This window comes from Schistocerca nitens, chromosome 1 (genome assembly GCF_023898315.1).
Source record: "Schistocerca nitens isolate TAMUIC-IGC-003100 chromosome 1, iqSchNite1.1, whole genome shotgun sequence".
NCBI lineage: Eukaryota > Metazoa > Arthropoda > Insecta > Orthoptera > Acrididae > Schistocerca > Schistocerca nitens.
Genome location: NC_064614.1, coordinates 945,829,918 through 945,851,067, shown reverse-complemented (window position 1 = coordinate 945,851,067; position 21,150 = coordinate 945,829,918). Strand labels below are relative to the sequence as shown.

At 42.2% G+C, this 21,150-nt stretch overlaps 1 protein-coding gene across 1 annotated transcript in view; it reads left to right on the top strand.

Moving 5' to 3' along the window:
- The first annotated feature begins 7,505 nt into the window (after nucleotides 1–7,505).
- LOC126194168 (transient receptor potential cation channel protein painless-like) overlaps nucleotides 7,506–21,150 on the top strand; it is a 144,687-nt gene continuing 131,042 nt past the window's right edge. The window contains exon 1 of the mRNA XM_049932744.1: nucleotides 7,506–7,586. Within this exon, the coding sequence (XP_049788701.1) occupies nucleotides 7,521–7,586 (66 nt within the window). The 5' untranslated portion in view covers nucleotides 7,506–7,520. The remainder of the gene's footprint in view (nucleotides 7,587–21,150) is intronic.

Below are 21,150 nucleotides of genomic sequence, written 5' to 3'. Positions count from 1 at the left end.
AGCAGGCGAAGTTCAAGAATTCTGCTACCTCGGAAGCAAAGTGACACACGACGGATGGCGCAGGGAGGTCATAAAAAACAGACTAGCACAGTAGAGCATTCCTGACCATCAGAAGTTTACTGATATCAAACGTACACCATAATTTGAGGAAGAAAATGGTGAGACAACACATTTGGAGCACAGCATAGTACGGAAACGAATCAAAGACTGGGGACACCGGAAAAGAAAATCGAAGCGTTTGAGATGGGGTGCCAATGAAAGATTTGAAAAGTAGGTGGACTGTAAAGATAACGAATTGGCGAAGAAATGATCATACGGAAAACACTTAGGAGACGACGGTATGAGATGATAGGACAAATGTTAAAACACATGGGTTTAACTTCCATGCTATTAGAGGAGGGTAAAAACTGCAAGGGAAGACAGAGTTTGAGTATACCTAATAAATAACTGAAGAAGTTTAGGTGCAAGTGCCACTTCGTGATGAAGAGGTTGGCTCAAGAGAGAATTTCGTGGCGAGCCGCGTCATACGAGTCAGCAGTCTGATAACTAAAAAAAATAAACGAATAAATAAAGGAAGAAACAGCATAGCAAAGAAGAATGGGGAATCATTCTAGCGTCGATTAGTCCACAAATGGGGAAATCGACTGTTGTAAGCGAATTTGACAAAGGGCCAATTGTCATGGTCCGGTGACTAGGAACGAGCATCTTACTTGTTAGAAACGGCGAAGCTGCCACTCTCGCAAGCATCTACGGGAAATGCAAATCAAATAAATATTGCGCCACCTAAACACGAGGCATTCGGCGTTGCCACCTTACCATTTAAGAGAAGTGACAGTCCTAATTCACTGAATACTCTCCAGATCTGCCCTCAGCTGTCACCTTCACCTGAGACGGAGTCTGTTTATTATGGCTGCTTGTGACGTCATTCTTATAGTTTTAATTAATCCCAACGTTAGGATTACGAAGTCTCTTTTGAATCAAATGATTATCTGTACAATTACCAATGAGACTGAAGGCCAATTTTCAGTATGCCGTAGATTGCCGGTTCTGTTTGCGTTAAAATCATGCTTGTAATGTAATCAGTGGACCGTGTAAGTGTTAAAACCGTACAGAAAGGAGGTGCACACCTCGACCTACAGCAAAGGAAGAAATTATAGGAGCAGGTACACTCCACGTTTTGCAAATAGATTGCCCCAAAGGTTTTCGGGGGTCAGTCTGTCAGTGGCGGCACGACCGAAGCTGCATCCATAAGCAAAAACTGTAAAATTCCGTTTATGTAAATTTATGATAAACTGGATATTTTCAATTTGAAACTCCTGGCACGCGATACTATTCTCCCATTCGCCCATCCGCTCATCTACATTTTTGCTCAACGATTGTTAGTGTTAGGTATGAATGTGCGGCCTAAAAATATTCGTCTTCTTCCATTGTGTCCTAGGTAAGCTAAAATGTTGGACACTCCTTATCAAAGCCGTGTTACGGAGGGCAAGAACCAGAGTCTCTGTTATTGTTGCACTATAAGAAGTGGAGCAGTAAGTTACTGCTTTTCTCATTTATAGCTGAAATTAAGCATTGATTTTTAACAATTTAAATACTTCCGTTATTACTATTACACATGCAATAGCACAATTATCACTGTTTCTCCAAAATTCCCGGTATTAATGCGAGGATTATAACTTCTTTACATTTGACGAGAGGCTAGGTAAACAGTTTGATACATTGTATTGATAGTTCTCACTTTTTACAAACGACATAATTACAGTTCTTCAGTGAATTACTGGTTTGTTACACTGAGAATAATGTAGTTCACCGCTTCCATAGGAGCTAAACACAAAATATTAGTCTGGGAGGAAGCACTTAGTTTTCTAATGATTCCTCAACAACATATGTATAAAGTACGTTTATGATAAATGACATCCATTTCCGTCCATAACGTCCTGTTTTTCACACAAAGTAAGCGTTTATGTTTTATGAGTTTACTTTGATCTGGTTCAAATACCGAAAAATATCAAGAAGCATAATGAATTTTAAAACTGTGGTTGTAGAGAAAACTCTTTCATTGAGCTACATACATTATGTGATCGAAAGTATCCGGACACCCCCAAAAACACAGTTTTTCGTGTTAGGTTCATTGTATTGCCACCTACTGTCAGGTACTCTATATCGGTGACCTCAGTAGTCATTGGGCATTGTGAGAGAGCAGAATGGGGCGCTCCACGGAACTCACAGATTACGAACGTCTTCAGGTGATTGGGTGTCATTTGTGTCATACGTCTCTACGAGAGATTTTCACACTCCTGAAGATCCCTAGATCCACTGTTTCCGGTGCGATAGTGAAGTGGAAACGAGAAGGGATACGTAAAGTACAAAAGCGTACAGGCCGTCGTCGTCTGTTGACTGACAGTTGAAGAGGGTCGTAATGTGTAATAGGCAGACATCTATCCAGACCATCACATAGGAATTACAGACTGCATCAGAAACCACTGCAAGTACTATGACAGTTAGGCGGGAGGTGAGAAAACTTGGATTTCATGGTCGAGTGGCTGCTCATAAGCCACACATCACGCCGGTAAATGCCAAACGACGCCTCGCTTGGTGTAACGAGCGCAGTCACTGGACGACTGGACAGTGGAAAAACGTTGTGTGGAGTGACGAATTACGGTACAGAATGTGGCGAACCGATGGCAGGGTGTGAGTGCGGCGAATACCCGGTGAACATCATCTGCCTGCGTGTGTAGTGCCAATAGTAAAATTCGAAGGCGGTGGCGTTATGGTGTAGTCGTATTTTTCATGGAGGGGGTTTGCATTCCTTGTTGTTTTGCGTGGCACTATCACAGCAAAGTCCTACATTTATGTTTTAAGCACCTTCTTGCTTATCACTGTTGAGGAGCCATTTGGGGATGGCGATTGCATCTTTCAACACGATCGAGCACCTGTTCATAATGCACGGCCTGTGACGGAGTGGTTACACGACGATAACATCCCTGTAATGGACTGGCCTGCACAGAGTCCTGATCTGAATCGTATAGAACAGCTTTGGGATGTTCTGGAACGCCGACTTCGTGCCAGGCCTCACCGACCGGCATCGATACCTCTCCTCAGTGCAGCACTCCGTGAAGAATAGGCTGCCATTTCCCAAGAAACCTTCCAGCACCTGATTAAACGTATGCCTGCGAGAGTGGAAGCTGTCATCAAGGCTAAGGGTGGGCCAACACCATATTGAATTCCAGCGTTACCGATGGAGGGTGCCACGAACTTGTAAAATCAGAGCTCGAACAGAAAGGTTTAGGTGTTCGTTTTTCCCGTGCGCTGTTCGGGAGTGGAATGGTAGGGAGATAGTACGATTGCGGTTCGATGAACCCTCTGCCAAGCACTTAAATGTGAATTGCAGAGTCATCATGTAGAAGTAGAAGTAAGTCATTTTCAGCCAGGTGTCCGGATACTTTTGATCACATTGTGTATCAACATTATATTCTCTCAAAATCTTCTTCATTTACCGCATTTTATATCTGACAACCAAATATACCGTAACTTTCAGCTCATGGAAACATCTCTTCTAGGATTATGAGAGCTACATCTACATGACTACTCTGAAATTCACAATGTGCCTGGCAGAGGGTTCATGAACCACCTTCAAGCTGTTTCTCTATCGTTCCAGACTCGAACACCGCGCGGGAAAAACGAACACTTAAATCTTTCCGACCGAGCTCTGATTTCTCTTATGTTATTATGATGATCATTCTTCCCTATGTAGGTGTGTGCCAACAAAATATCTTCACACTCTGTGGACAAACTTGGTGACTGATATTTCACGAGAAGATCCTGCCGCAACGAAAGTCACCTTTGTTTTAATGTTTTCCACCCCAATCCACGAATCAATCCGTGGTACTCGCTCCCCTATTTCGCGATAATACAAAACGAGCTGCCTTTATTTGAACTTTTTCGATGTCCTCCGTCAGCCCTCTATGACGCGTATCCCACATCACACGGCAACACTCCGGAAGAGGGCAGACAAGCGTAGACTAAGCAGTCTCATTAGTAGACCTGTTGCATTTTCTAAGTGTTCTGCCACTAAACGGCAGTTATGGTTGGCTCTTCCCACATTATTATGTGATCTTTCCAATTTAAGCTATTCGTAACTGTAATCCCTAAGTATAACTGAATTTACACCATTTAGATTTTTGTGTTTTATCCTGCAACTGAAATTTAACGTATTCTTTTTAGTACCCATGTGAACGTCTTCACACTTTCCATTATTTAGAGTCAATTGCCACTTTTCGCACAATATAGATATCTTGTCAAAATTGTTTTGGCATTTGTTTTGATCATCTGATAACTTTTTAAGAAGGCAAATGACAGCATCATCTACAAACAGTCTAAAAGGGCTGCTCAAATTGTCTCCTAAATCGTTTATGTAGATGAGGAACAGCAGAGGACCTATAATAGCCGGCCGGAGTGGCCGAGAGGTTCGAGGCGCTTTAGTCTGGAACCGCGCGACCGCTACGGTCGCAGGTTCGAATCCTGCCTCGGGCATGGATGTGTGTGATGTCCTTAGGTTAGTTAGGTTTAAGTAGTTCTGATTTCTAGGGGACTGATGACCTCAGATGTTAAGTACCATAGTGCTCAGAGCCATTTGAACCTATAATAATTGTTTGGTGAACGGCAGATATGACTTCGGTTTTACTTGATGACTGTCTGTCGATTACTACGAACTGTGACCTTTCCGACAGGAAATCTAGTCGCACAACGGAGGCATATTCCATAGGCACGCAGTTTGGTTAGAAGTCGCTTGTGAGGAACGGTGTCGAAAGCCTTCTGGAAATCCAAAAGTATGGAATCAATTTAACATCCCCTATCGACAGCGCCGATTACTTCCTGAGAATAAAGAGCTAACAAGAACGATATTTTCTGAAACTGTATTGGATGTCTGTCAATAAATCGTTCTCTTCGAGGTAACCCATAATGTTCGACCACAGTATGTGTTCCAAAATGCTACGGCTGCTATTTTTGCTGCACAGTCTTGTGCAGTCCTTTGAATTAAAATTCTCCATCTTCAAAACAAGGGTTCTTCGCACATCAGTAGAAAAGTTGTGTTTTGAGATTACCTAGAAACAAACTATGAAGGCAAATAGAAAACAGAAGAAAAGAAAAATTTTCTAATTAATGTATCATAAATTTCGCACTTTTTTTTACGCAGATGGATGTACACTACTGGCCATTAAAATTGCTACACCAAGAAGAAATGCAGATGATAAAGGGCTATTCATTGGACTAATATATTATACTAAAACTGACATGTGATTACATTTTCACGCAATTTGGGTGCATAGATCCTGAGAAATCAGTACTCAGAAAAACCACCTATGGCCGTAATATCGGCCTTGATGCGCCTGGGCATTGAATCAAACAGAGCTTGGATGGCGTGTATAGGTACAGCTGCCCATGCAGCTTCAACACGATACCACAGTTCATCAAGAGTAGCGACTGGCGTATTGTGACGAGCCAGTTGCTCGGCCGCCATTGACCAGACGTTTTCAATTGGTGAGAGATCTGGAGAATGTGCTGGCCAGGGCAGCAGTCGAACATTTTCTGTATCCAGAAAGTCCCGTACAGGACCTGCAACATACGGTCGTGCATTATCCTGCTGAAATGTAGGGTATCGCAGGGATCGAATGAAGGGTACAGCCACGGGTCGTAACACATCTGAAATGTAACGTCCTCTGTTCAAAGTGCAGTCAATGCGAACAAGAGGTGACCGAGACGTGTAAACAATGGCACCCCATACCATCACGCCGGTTGATACGCCAGTATGGCGATGACGAATATACGCTTCCAATGTGCGTTCACCGCGATGTCGCCAAACACGGATGCGACCATCATGATGCTGTAAACAGAACCTGGATTCATCCGAAAAAATGACGTTTTGCCATTCGTGCATCCAGGTTCGTCGTTGAGTACACCATCGCAGGAGCTCCGGTCTGTGTTGCAGCGTCAAGGGTAACCGCAGCCATGGTCTCCGAGCTGATAGTGCATGCTGCTGCAAACATCAAAAAATGGCTCTGAGCACTATGGGACTCAACTGCTGAGGTCATAAGTCCCCTAGAACTTAGAACTACTTAAACCTAACTAACCTAAGGACAACACATACATCCATGCCCGAGGCGGGATTCGAACCTGTGACCGTAGCGGTCGCGCGGTTCCAGACTGTAGCGCCAGAACCGCTCGGCCACCAGCGGCCGGCCTGCAAACATCGTCGAACTGTTCGTGCAGATGGTTGTTGACTGCAAACGTCCCCATCTGTTGACTCAGGGATCGAGACGTGGCTGCACGATCCGTTACAGCCATGCGGATAAGATGCCTGTCATCTGGACTGCTAGTGATACGAGGCCGTTGGGATCGAGCACGGCGTTCCGTATTACCCTCCTGAACCCACCGATTCCATATTGTGCTAACAGTCATTGGATCTCGACCAACGCGAGCAGCAAAGTCGCGACACGATAAACCGCAATCGCGATAGGCAACAATCCGACCTTTATCAAAGTCGGAAACTTGATGGTACGCATTTCTCCTCCTTACACGAGGCATCACACCAACGTTTCACCAGGCAACGCCGATCAACTGCAGTTTGTGTATGTGAAATCGGTTGGAAACTTTCCTCATGTCAGCACGTTGTAGGTGTCGCCACCGGCGCCAACCTTGTGTGAATGCCCTGAAAATCTAATCATTTGCATATCACAGCATCTTCTTTCTGTCGGTTAAATTTCGCGTCTGTAGCACGTCATCTTCGTAGTGTAGCAACTTTAATGGCCAGTATTGTATAATGACCCTTATAATTCAATTCGGAATACTTAGACACCCATAAATAGCCTCAAGTACAAAGTCATTCGTGTCTAATTGGTAATAAACATCACTCTTTAGGCTCGGCTTGTAATTTCAGAGATGTTCTCGCAAAAATATGCTTGCAAATTTTTTTCTATATTAAAAACAACTTTATATGTGAATCAATATATTATCTGTTACTTCCTGAGAACCTATCTTTCGGCGCAGTCAAACACTATACAAAATTTCACCACTAGAACCTCATTGCTAATACTATGATTAAGATAAAGACAAATTGAACAGCGTTCTGGACTTAGCCTGCAGATAGATCTTGCCATCAGTCGACTGAGAGAAATGTTGCTTTCAATCGAACCCCACGAGAAATTCTATATAATGTCATGCGCGGTCTGTATGATCTGTGGTCAAAGCCAGTTTTGGTCACCCCTGAGGTATGCTGTACAGCAGTTGCACATTGTACGATATCCGAAGAGTCTGGAATTCCTTTTAAGGCGACATGCCACTTTATGCCGATACACAAGTGTATTCACAAGCAGCACACACGTGCAAGACGCGCGGAAGTGTTCACAGCAGAGTATACAGTCTTGACTGAGGAGTTGGCAGCGGCGAAAATGGGCGGAGCGCGTTAGGTTGGCAACAGTGGCGCAGTGGGCGCACGGGAGCCGCGGTCGGCAGTGCTGGAGATGCAGGCGCTGAGGAAGGGTGTGGGTCGCCACAGGCGGCTCGACAGCGGCGATCAGGGCTGCGAGGTGAGTGAGTCTGCGGCTGCTGGGTGCCCCGCCTGGGCAGAAGCGCGGTTTTCCGGCTGCACACCACACCTCACCGCTTGCGAAATAGTTGCAGCCGCCGCGCCGGTAAGGCGGAAGCGGCAGTCCTGTCATTACGCGGTACCATCTGTCAGTACCAATCAAGTCCCACCTACTCTCTGCGTTGTAGATGGCACATCACAAAGATAAGGTACTGGCAGCATAGGCGAAATAAAAAGAAAAAAAATAGCACTGTAAACTGTATCGTGTACGTTCTGTAAGGAGGTAATTCTTGAGGTACAAGCGGACTCGTAGCAATGTCAACAATGATACAATAAGGCCGAAAAGTGTATGTGACGAGAGCCACAAAATATATTATGGCAAAGCGATATAACAATATTCTGAATCTTTTACAGTGATCCTGGCCGCAGAAAAGAGCTACATGAAAGATTTCGCGTCACATCAATATTACCGACTTCATAATTTACATTTTTTTTTTTTCTATTTTGACACCAGTAATACGTACATGTTCATTATGCAATGGTACCGAATACTAGTCCACCTTATTGTCTCACTTGCCTTTTCGGTCACACGGCTCACAGACGAAACAGTATTGCATTGCCACTAATATTGCATTGCCACTAACACAATTTAAAATGTGAAACGTGGAACATTTCACCCGATGATGATGGAGTAACGAAACGCACAGTGGACTGAATGAAAGTGTGACTGTCCCATAGTAACGCGCTTTATTTCGCATTATTAATTACTCAGGGTCGATTGAGACGAACTAATAACTTTGTATATTGTGTGCATTGCTGAATATTGTTCTATTTTAAATGGAGTGAATGAAATTGTGAATGACCTATAGCATTGCATTTTGTTTTGCATTATTAATTACTCAGAGTTTCACACAGAAATCGATTACGACGAATTAATAACTTTGTATATTGTGTCCTTTGCTGAACATTGTTCTATTTTTAATATTTCACCTGTTTATGTGGTTTTAAAAAATGATTTACACTATAAACAAATGTGTTTCAAACTGGGAGAAGGACAGAAAATGACAAGTTCTAGATACTGTTTATTCAAAAGCAAAAAGAAACAATAGTATCGTTAGCAATTTACACAATATAAAAGGCTGGTATTAAACCTCATGTAAATACTTATTAGAGCGAAACGTAGCTGTAAATCGCTCAAGTACGGAAGCGAGCGTATAAGACAATCTCGCTTACATTTTAAATGCCGGAAATGCTCCTTCATCAGCGGAAAACTAAGCTGTTGTATATGCTTTATGAAGATATGAAACTAAAGCTTACACTTCTACTCACTACTTATTAGTATAGAAAACGACTGTATACCACCTTCAATTGTGAGCGCGTTCGACCGTCTCGCTTAATAGGTTAAACTCCGGAAACGCCCCTTCGTCAGCGGAAATTCGAGCTCGTGTATTGCACCCGTTTCCTCGCGGTTACATACGCTGATGCAATACTCACGTATGAAAAATAAAGAACTTCAGATTCCGTGTCACTGGATGACAACCTAAGTACGATTTGTCTTCTCACGTTGTTAAACTTATGCCGCTGTGAATCATCACCGAAAACGCTACCGAATTTCGAGCCACGAATTCCTTCTTCTCTCCCATACATTAAAATCCTGTTTCCGGCTGCAATTCGTTTTTATACGTTCGATGAAATATGTCGGAAACCGTTTTCTGCGGTGTCATATTGCCATTAGTCATGCATGTGCCACATCAATAAAACTGTTGTAAAACTGAAGGTCTGACATGTTTTGGAAGACTGTGTTGATCCGCCATAAGTTGTTTTGAATGTGTAACATGCAAGACGTTTTCCCGGGGCGTAATATTATTAAAAGTAAATGTATTACAAGGACTGGACAAAACTATCGAAATGCGTGCTTGAACATAAATGCAGATGCTAGCCAGTGCAATTTCCTCAATGCGTTGTTAAGTATTGGCCGTGGTTACAACAGTGTTCTCCGTAGCTGTGAGCGCACTATGTTGCAGCTGAGTGAATTAGAACATGGGCAAATTATTGGTAGTCCTACGGTGAGTGCTTCCGTAACCAAGCGAGCCGAAGTCTTTAATATATCAAGAGGCGCCTATCGAAGATTCGTATCGAATACAGGAAAAGGCGAGAAAACATCATTCGTTAAATCATAACATAAACGAAAGTGTATGTTGAGTGATCGTGGCGGACTATCAGTGAAGAGAATTGTAACGGAAAATAAGAGGACGACAGCTGCAAAACTGAAAGTCGAGCTAGTGAACCATGTCAGCACGAAAACAACACGACGAGAGCTCCAGAAGCTGAGGATTGCAGGGGGAGTTGGTATTCCAAATCCAGTCATCAATGATGCAAATGGCCGTAACAAGGAAGAATGGTACCGAAGCCATAAAACGTGGACTATGCAGCAACAGAAGAAAGTCGTTGCGTCCATTGGGTCTTATTGCACATTGTTTCCAACTTACGGGCGAGTTTAGGTTCCGGGAGTGAATCATGGAGGGGTTCGGTGATAATTTGGGCATCCACATGAATAAAATCCTATTAGTAATAGACGGAAAGTCATCGAGTAAAACAGAAGTAATATCCGGCGTTCCCCAAGGAAGTGTTATAGGCCCTCTATTGTTCCTGATCTATATTAACGACATAGGAGACAATCTGAGTAGCCGTCTTAGATTGTTTGCAGATGATGCTGTCATTTAACGTCCTGTAAAGTTATCAGATGATCAAAACGACTTGCAAAATGATTTAGATATCTGTACGGTGCGAAAACTGGCAATTGACCATGAATAAAGAAAAGTGCGAAGTTATTCACATGAGTACTAAAAGAAATCAGCTAAATTTCGATTACGCGATAAGTCACACAAATCTGAGGGCTGTAAATTCAGCTAAATACTTAGGGATTACAATTACAAATAACCTAAATTGGAACGGTCACATAGATAATATTGTGGGTAGAGCAAACCAAAGACTGCGATTCTTTGGCAGAACAGTTAGAAGGTGCAACAGGTCTACTAAAGAGACTGCTTACACCACGCCTGTCCGCCCTATTCTGGAGTACTGCTGTGCGGTGTGGGATCCGCATCAGGTGGGACTGACGGATGACATCGAAAAAGTACAAAGAAGGGCAACTCGTTTTGTATTATCGCGAAATAGGGGAGATAGTGTCACAGACATGATACGTGAATTGGAGTGGCAATCATTAAAACAAAGGCGTTTTTCGTTGCGACGGAATCTTCTCATGAAATTTCAATCACCAGTTTTCTCCTCCGATTGCGAAAACATTCTGTTGGCACCCACCTACATAGGGAGAAACGATCATCACGATAAAATAAGAGAAATCAGGACTCGCACAGAAAAATTTAACTGCTCGTTTTTCCCGCGTGCGGTTCATAAGTGGAACGGTAGAGAGACAGCTTGAAGGTGGTTCATTGAACCCTCTGCCAGGCATTTTATTGTGAATAGCAGAGTAATCACGTAGATGTAGATGTAGACCCATACCGTGGTAGTGCAAGGCCCCCATGCTTACTCTGAAAGGTCGCATTACTGCCACGGATTATGTGATCATTTTGGATGATCAGGTTGTCCCATGGTACAATATTTGATCCCCCATAGTGATGCTGTGTTACAAGACAACAAGGCCCCTGTTTACAGAGCTCTTATAAGTGAGGACCGGTTTTGTGGGCGCTAGGACGAATTGTGGCGTCTCCCCGGGCCACCACAATTATCAGATCTCAATTTATTGAGACCTCCTGGTCTGCTTTCGAGGGAATATTGCGTGATCACTACCCACCTCCATCTTCGTTACCTGAACTTTCCACTATTTGGCAGAAGGAATGGTATAAGATTCTCTTTAAAATCATACAGGACCTGTATTTAACTATTCCAAGACGTCTAGAGACTGTTTGGAAAAAACCGACAAGTTTTGTACGCCGTTTTAGGCATGGTAAAGTAGGGTGTTTTTGATGTTTCCGTATTTTTGTCCGACCACTGTATACGTTCAATTTCATCGTTAGTCACGGAGTTAGTAATCGGACAGAATAGTCTTAATTATACTCATAATAATTCGCTCTTTAATACCAGTTGCTAAAAAAAAAAAAAAAAAAAGGCCGAGAAGCATCAAGGCTTTTATTTTCTGCTTCCTTGTTACTATTATTTGGTACTTACAGCTTTCTTTCAGAGCAATCAGCATATTACTTACGTATAGGTATTCCTGGTATAAGCTGCATGTTGAAAGAATGGTAATTCCTGCAACGTCCCTAAATGTGAAATTGTGGACGGTCTAAAGAACCTTCACAGTGGCTTATATGGGCTGCATCAGGTTACAACGTTGACATTCGTGCTGATTCTGCGAAGAAACTTCCTTAGAAAACGCGAGTAATTGCCGAACGTTATCACTGTGTTTAGGAAACTGTTCGGTAAAGCCGGCCGGTGTGGCCGAGCGGTTCTAGACGCTTCAGTCTGGAACCGCGCGACCGCTACGGTCGCAGGTTCGAATCCTGCCTCGAGCATGGATGTATGTGATGTCCTTAGGTTAGTTAGGTTTAAGTAGTTCTAAGTTCTAGGGGACTGATGACCTCAGATGTTGAGTCCCATAGTGCCCAGAACCATTTGTTCGGTAAGAAATTCGGATACACTAAATGCGTGTCTCTGGACCAAGTACATTATACGTGAGATAAAAAAATCTAATACGATGCCCACGACAGCTGAATGAATGGTTGCAGTTGTCTTATTTCTAACATAAATGCAAGAGCAGTACCTGTTTATTCTTTCCTATCTACTTTTCTGTTTGAAGACGACTGGTCTTATCTATTCACATTTTGAGACTTCCTAGCAGATTATAACTGTCAATCGCACCAGCATTCGAATCCGAGATATTGACTCTTTTTCCTGTTTTACCATTTGATCTATCCGTACACGCCTCATGACCCAACTTACAGCTTAAATCCGCCACTGCTTTCCTACTTTCTGTTTCGAAAGATAGAAAAGTGTTATAGGCTCGCGTTCCAGCCCGACACATGATCTCAGTCTGTCAAGAACTTTGACAGCAGCGCACACCCATATACATAGACAAAGAGAAAGATTCCTTCTAGATGCACATATTTTGTTTGTTAAATGCGAACTTGGGCAACAAAACAAAAATATTGGCCCTCTACGGTACCAATTTTGCATTACAGTACTTCCTTATGTAAAATGTAACCTCAAACTACCTACTTTATTGAAACTTCGTGGCAGATTAAATCTGTGTGCCGGACCGAGACTCGAAATCGGGACCTTTGCCTTACACGGACAAGAGCTCTACCAAATGAGCTACCCAAGCACGACTGACGCCCTGTCCTCAGAGCTTTAATTGCGCCAGTACCTCGTCTCCTACATTCCAAAGCTCTCCTGCATAGGCAAAGGTCCCAAGTTCGAGTCTCGGCCCGGCACACAGTTTTAATCTGCCAGGAAGTTTCATATCAGCGCACACTCCGCTGCAGAGTGAAAATTTTATTCTACCTACTTTATTCTTCGCCAATTCACGTCGAGTATTCGTGTAATACGCACTTACTTAGATTTACGAAGCATGTAATAGTTGTAGGCTCATTGAAACTGACACGTTACTCGCGTAATCATCGTAATAATATTTAATGACAGCTTTTCTCAGTGGAAACCTTTAGTCAGATATTCTAAATTTGTGACCAACACACACTATGTTAAACTTTTTTTTGTTTTATAACACAAGAATGGGAAACAAATCACGTGCAGACAGGAAGTCTAGAAAGTAACAGTCAGTTTCTCCGTAGATAATTCTAGACGACAACAGAAAACATAATGCAACATCTATTCATGTACAATTATTTGTATTTACTTACTGAAAGCAAGGGGAAACTACAGCCGTAATTTTTCCCGAGGGCATGCAGGTTTACTGTATGGTTAAATGATGGTGGCGTCCTCTTGGGTAAAATATACCGGAGGTAAAATAGTCCCCCATTCGGATCTCCGGGCGGGGACTACTCAGGAGGACGTCGTTATCAGGAGAAAGAAAACTGGCATTCTACGGATCGGAGGGTGGAATGTCAGATCCCTTAATCGGGCAGGTAGGTTAGAAAATTTAAAAAGGGAAATGGATAGGTTAAAGTTAGATATAGTGGGAATTAGTGAAGTTCGGTGGCAGGAGGAACAAGACTTTTTGTCAGGTGAATACAGGGTTATAAATACAAAATCAAATAGGGGTAATGCAGGAGTAGGTTTAATAATGAATAAAAAATAGGAGTGCGGGTAAGCTGCTACAAACAGCATAGTGAACGCATTATTGTGGCCAAGATAGACACGAAGCCCATGCCTACTACAGTAGTACAAGTTTATATGCCAACTAGCTCTGCAGATGACGAAGAAATTGATGAAATGTATGATGAGGTAAAAGAAATTATTCAGGTAGTGAAGGGAGACGAAAATTGAATAGTCATGGGTGACTGGAATTCGAGAAGGAAACATAGTAGGTGAATATGGATTGGAGGTAAGAAATGAAATAGGAAACCGCCTGGTAGAATTTTGCACAGAGCATAACTTAATCATAGCTAACACTTGGTTCAAGAATCATAAAAGAAGATTGTATACATGGAAAAATCCTGGAGATACTAGATGGTATCAGATAGATTATATAATGGTAAGACAGAGATTTCGAAACCAGGTTTTAAATTGTAAGACATTTCCAGTGGCAGATGTGGACTCTGACCACAATCTATTGGTTATGAACTGTAGATTAAAACTGAAGAAACTGCAAAAAGGTGGCAATTTAAGGAGATGAGACCTGGATAAACTGAAAGAACCAGAGGTTGTAGAGAGTTTCAGGGAGAGCATAAGGGAACAATTGACAGGAATGGGGGAAAGAAATACAGTAGAAGAAGAATGGGTAGCTCTGAGGGATGAAGTAGTGAAGGCAGCAGAGGATCAAGTAGGTAAAAAGACGAGGGCTAGTAGAAATCCTTGGGTAACAGAAGAAATATTCAATTTAATTGATGAAAGGAGAAAATATAAAAACCCAGTAAATGAAGCAGGCCAAAGGGAATACAAACGTCTCAAAAATGAGATCGACAGGAAGTGCAAAATGGCTAAGCAGGGATGGCTAGAGGATAAGTGTAAGGATGTAGAGGCTTATCTCACCAGGGGTAAGGTAGATACTGCCTACAGGAAAATTAAAGAGACCTTTGGAGAAAAGAGAACCACTTGTATGAACATCAAGAGCTCAGATGGAAACGCAGTTCTAAGCAAAGAAGGGAAAGCAGAAAGGTGGAAGGAGTATATAGAGGGTCTATACAAGGGCGATGTATTTGAGGAAAATATTATGGAAATGGAAGAGGATGTAGATGAAGATGAAATAGGAGTTACGATACTGCGTGAAGAGTTTGACAGAGCACTGAAAGACCTAAGTCGAAACAAGGCCCCCGGAGTAGACAACATTCCATTGGAACTACTGACGGCCTTAGGAGAGCCAGTCCTGACAAAACTCTACCATCTGGTGAGTAAGATGTATGAGACAGGCGAAATACCCTCAGACTTCAAGTAGAATATAATAATTCCAATCCCAAAGAAAGCAGGTGTTGAGACATGTGAAAATTGCCGAATTATCAGTTTAATAAGTCACAGCTGCAAAATACTAACGCGAATTCTTTACAGACGAATGGAAAAACTAGTAGAAGCCGACCTAGGGGAAGATCAGTTTGGATTCCGTAAAAATATTGGAACACGCGAGGCAATACTGACCATACGACTTATCTTAGAAGCTAGATTAAGGAAAGGCAAACCTACGTTTCTAGCATTTGTAGACTTAGAGAAAGCTTCTGACAATGTTGACTGGAATACTCTCTTTCAAATTATGAAGGTGGTAGGGGTAAAATACAGGGAGCGAAAGGGTATTTACAATTTGTATAGAAACCAAATGGCAGTTATAAGAGTTGAAGGGCATGAAAGGGAAGCAGTGGTTGGGAAGGGAGTGAGACAGGGTTGTAGCCTCTCCCCGATGTTATTCAATCTGTATATTGAGCAAGAAGTGAAGGAAACAAAAGAAAAATTTGGAGTAGGTATTAAAATCCATGGAGAAGAAATAAAAACTTTAAGGTTCGCAAATGACATTGTAATTCTGTCAGAGACAGCAAAGGACTTGGAAGAGCAGTTGAACGGAGTGGATAGTGTCTTGAAAGGAGGGTATAAGATGAACATCAACAAGAGCAAAACGAGGATAATGGAATGTAGTCGAATTAAATCGGGTGATGCTGAGGAAATTAGATTAGGAAATGAGACACTTAAAGTAGTTAAGGAGTTTTGCTATTTAGGGAGCAAAATAACTGATGATGGTCGAAGTAGAGAGGATAGAAAATGTAGACTGGCAATGGCAAAGAAAGCGTTTCTGAAGAAGAGAAATTTGTTAACATCGAGTATAGATTTAAATGTCAGGAAGTCGTTTCTGAAAGTATTTGTATGGAGTGTAGCCATGTATGGAAAGTGAAACATGGACGATAAATAGTTTAGACAAGAAGAGAATAGAAGCTTTCGAAATGTGGTGCTACAGAAGAATGCTGAAGATTAGATGGGTAGATCACATAACTAATGAAGAGGTGTTGAATAAGATCGGGGAGAAGAGACGTTTGTGGCACAACGTGACTAGAAGAAGGGATCGGTTGGTAGGACATGTTCTGAGGCATCAAGGGATCACCAATTTAGTATTGGAGGGCAGCGTAGAGGGTAAAAATCGTAGAGGGAGACTAAGAGATGAATACACCAAGCAGATTCTGAAGGATGTAGGTTGCAGTAGGTGCTGGGAGATGAAGAAGCTTGCACAGGACAGAGTAGCATGGAGAGCTGCATCAAACCAGTCTCAGGACTGACGACCACAACAACAACAACCTATTAGATATTTCATATTACTGTCACTGACAGCTTTAGTGGTGAATAACGAACGTCGCTTTTTCTTATAGTGTAGTAACCGTGGACATTATGGATCTTCTCAAACGCCGGCCGTGGTGGCCGAGCGGTTCTAGGCGCTTCAGTCTGGAGCCGCGCGACCGCTGCGGTCGCAGGTTCGAATCCTGCCTCGGGCATGGATGTGTGTGATGTCCTTAGGTTAGTTAGGTTTAAGTAGTTCTAAGTTCTAGGGGACTGATGACCTCAGATGTTAAGTACCATAGTGCTCAGAGCCATTTTTTTCTTCTCAAACTGCGATTGGTCATTAGTAAAGAATTCCACTGGTAGATGTCAAGTTGCAGTTAGAATATCTAATTCTTTGAAGAGGCGTCAATTAGAACATCACAGCTCGGGTAGAGACAAACATAGACGGGTCGGATATAATTTTTCACGCAACTTCCACCTGGTCATACCACTAGCCAGTGGATGTTGACAGAAATGCAAACCGCAGCAGATGCCACCTCATTATGTCCCATACAGATATACTGGCCATTTCGAGCCGTTAGGGCAACGGTAACGGTGCTAACCGTATTGTGTGATGAAACTCAGTAATGAGTCCAAAGTGAATAGTTTCCTGTTGCTTGTAACGCCATGTAGCATTCCGTAACACACCTGTCACTTGAAGGTGATCATGTCACCGTTGGCGGTAGAAGAATGAAATATTTTATTAGCAACTGTGACTTTTAGTAATGATTTATTATGATGCTCGCCGTAACAGTGTTATATTGTCAATTCTAGTGTGTGGATACAACTTAATTTTCTAATTTATTGTTATTTTTAATTGGTTTTTACCACACTCGCTTTTACCTAAATCGAGAAAGGGTGCTCATGTTCTTACTGTTTGCGCCGTAAACCACAAAACAACATTATCATAGTAAAAATGAGTTTCCTAATGAATTTCTCAGCAGCTGTGGAGTACGATATGTGCAGAAGCGTCATTATAATCTTTGAATTATTGAAGATGGAGGTTTTGCTCAGAAATAGGAAAAGGTTAAGTAGAAACCGATTTTACATTTTCCAGAGGTAGACAAATGGAATATACATTTTTCGCTGCCTCTGTTTGTCAAGCCAATATCGATTCGTTAAAGAAGGTAGATTTTGTAACTCTATCTTAGAATATGCCGAACGTGTTAATTTCGAACTACATGTAAACATTTAGAGCTTCTGATACTAAAGACGTCACTTTACAGTAATTAATTTATGAACTCAGGAAAAAGCACTTCTTGTATTGAATTGTGTTTTACAGAAGCAAAGTGGCGTTCTTTTGGACTAGCGTTGAAACGAAAGGGAGGATGCTTAAAAAATATGACTAACCATACTTATCAAATTTCAGTTTTAGGAACTGTACGGAGCTAAAGATACTTGTTAAACGGACTGTCTGAAATTGAAATTTGGAAATTTGTGGTCAGTTCTGTGGTACCAAACTGCTGAGGTCATCGGTCCCTAGGCTTTCACACTACTTAATCTAACTTAAGTAGCTTACGTTAAGGACAACACACACACCCATGCCCAAGGGAGGACACGAACCACCGACGAGGGGAACCGCACGAACCGTGGCAAGACACCCCAGACCGCCCGGCTACCCCGCGCGTCCTCTGAAATCGAGCAGCTATCCATTCTCCTGTTTGGAACGACTTTTCTGTAGCCCTTGTCATTTATTCACGTTGCATGACCGCTTGTAGCACGTAGATAGACTGACTGGAAGCAAGTAATTTTAAAAATTGCTGAACGGGAAAACACTAATGCTCCTCAAACTGATGTTTCAAAATTCAGAATCATAAGAAGTAAAGCGTGGAACTGTCTGTTTCCTACCGATAAACTTTTCATAATACTGTATTACGAGCCATTTTTTCTATAGTGGAGTTTTGCTTTATACTGAAGCACTCACATAACCAGTGTTTGGAGGGGGAGGGGAGGAGGGATGGCGAAAATGGTTATCAAGGTCCAGGAATGGCTTTTTCCTCCTCGAATTATGTGTGACTGACTTTGCATATACTGCTAGTTGCTATTTCTGAACTTTTTTCTAATTACACGAGTGTCTTCCCATACGATAAAAATTGAAGTTCTGACTAGGCTGATTGGGCAAAAAAATTAACTGCTATTCTGTTGTTCACAGCTTTGGTAAAGGATAATGCCCAAGTAGATGTTTTAGCTGCTGTCGCGGCTAATCCGCACATTAGTTGCAGACAAATTGCGCGAGAATCGGGAATCTCAAAAACGTCGGTGTTGAGAGTGCTACATCGACATCGATTGCACCCGTACTATATTTGTATGCACGAGGAATTGCATGGCGACGATTTTGAAGGTAGTGTACAGTTCTGCCCCTGGACACAAGAGAAATTATTTGACGATGACAGATTTTTTGCATGCGTTCTATTTAGCGACAAAACGTCATTCACCAACAGTGGTAACGTAAACCGGCATAATATGCACTATTGGGCAACGGAAAGTCCACGATGGCTGCGACAAGTGGAACATCAGCGACCTTGGCGAGTTAATGTACGGTGCGGCATATTGGGAGGAAGGATAATTGGCCCCCATTTTATCGATGGGAAACTAAATGGTGCAATGTATGCTGATTTCCTACGTAATGTTCTACCGATTTTATTACAAGATGTTCCACTGCATGACAGCATGGCGATGTACTTCCAACATGATGTATGTCCGGCACATAGCTCGCGTGCGGTTGAAGCGGTATTGAATAGCATATTTCATGACAGGTGGATTGGTCGTCAAAGCACCATACCATGGCACGCACGTTCGCCGGATCTGACGTCCCCGGATTTCTTTCCATGGAGAAAGCTGAAGGATATTTGCTATCTTCATCCACCGACAACGCCTGACAACATGCGTCAGCGCATTGTCAATGCATGTGCGAACATTACGGAAGGCGAAGTACTCACTGTTGAGAGCAATGTCGTTACACGTAGTGCCAAATGCATTAAGGTTGACGGACATCATTTTGAGCATTTATTGCATTAATGTGGTAATTACAGGTAATCACGCTGTAACAGCATGCGTTCTCAGAAATGGTAAGTTTACAAAGGTACATGTATCACATCGGAACAACCGAAATAAAATGTTCAAACGTACCTACGTTCTGTATTTTAATTTAAAAGCCTATCTGTTACCAACTGTTCGTCTAAAATTGTGAGCCATATGTTTGTGACTATTACAGCGCCATCTATCACAAAGCGAAAAAAGTGGTCCAACTAAAACATTCATATTCCTTTACTTACTACACGAATATGTAATAAAATTGGCGTTGCTATTTAAAAAAAAAAACAGTTAATATTCGTTTGACCTATGGCAGCGCCATCTAGCCGGCCAACCATAGCGCCATCTGGTTTCCCCCTTCAAGCTAGACAAGTTTCGTTCTTTGTAGTTTTTTCGTTTGACGCTTATTTCGTGAGATATTTCGGCCGGTCACGATCAATGGACCACCCTGTATACATTAGTGGTCTGTGTGTATTGGAATAACTGCAACTGGCTGTGTGTAAAGTGTGCTTCTTACATTGTGCATAAGCACATTCTTAATCTATCAATACAGCATTACTTTCAACTTAGGATCCAGCGGCGTGTTGTATCTTCATCACGTGTATCTTACTCATGCTTCTTCAGTCACGTGCATGTGTTAGTAATTTGTCAGCGATCGGTGAATCAGATTACCGGAGGAGTAGCGTGCCTGCGAGTGGCGTCTGGACCAGCTGGAAATCATTAAAGATGAAAGCAAATTAATGATTCTCACAGTCGTAGACCACTTTTTTTGTACTCGCGCGGTCTGAACTAGTGAGAATGCGCAGTGGTAGGAGATTGAACTGGCATACGAGGGGACAGCGAATCAAACTCCCGTACGACTACCCAGCTTTAGCTTTCGCGTGGTTTCCCGAATCCGTCTGACGTGAATGGCGCAATGATTACTTTGAAAAGGACACTGCCGATTAAATGTCCCATCATTCTCCAATCCTAATTCCTGCTATGTCTCTAACGAACCCGTCGTCGACGTCATGTTGAATCCTGATCTGCCGTAGATAGGTTGCTGTAGATACATCACGAAAGGAAATTTGCTATAGATGAAAGTGATGTAAGGCATTGACATACAGTATAATCATAAAAAAAATGGCTTTTCGTGGACAGTAAATGACTCTCTCAGCGACGGAGTCACAGAAGAGGACACGTCAATGAATAACAGATATTTCTATCATCTCAGGTTTGTCGCGACTAAGGCTCTTTATCATTGTCAACACAGAGAGTAGAGTACTGTCATTCAACGTTAAACGGGAGTGAAAAGCCGTTTTATTGACCTCTAACCGCATTAGTTTTCTGAAACTGCGTCAGGCTGCTGCCACAGTGATATATGAACACAAATATTCATAATCTGCTACTTCTGCAGCGTCTATTGCGTTCCTTCGAATACAGTTTTCTCAAAATTTGAAACAAAGTAAATGTAAATACTCTCGTAATCAGTAACGCTGTAAGTATATTTATTTTCTCTTTCACATTTACATCTTATTTATTTTTATCCTTGACTGATACTTCCGGTCAGTGAAATTCAGTCTCTTAAGTGTTCATGATTCAGGAGCCGTACAGTATTTCAATTG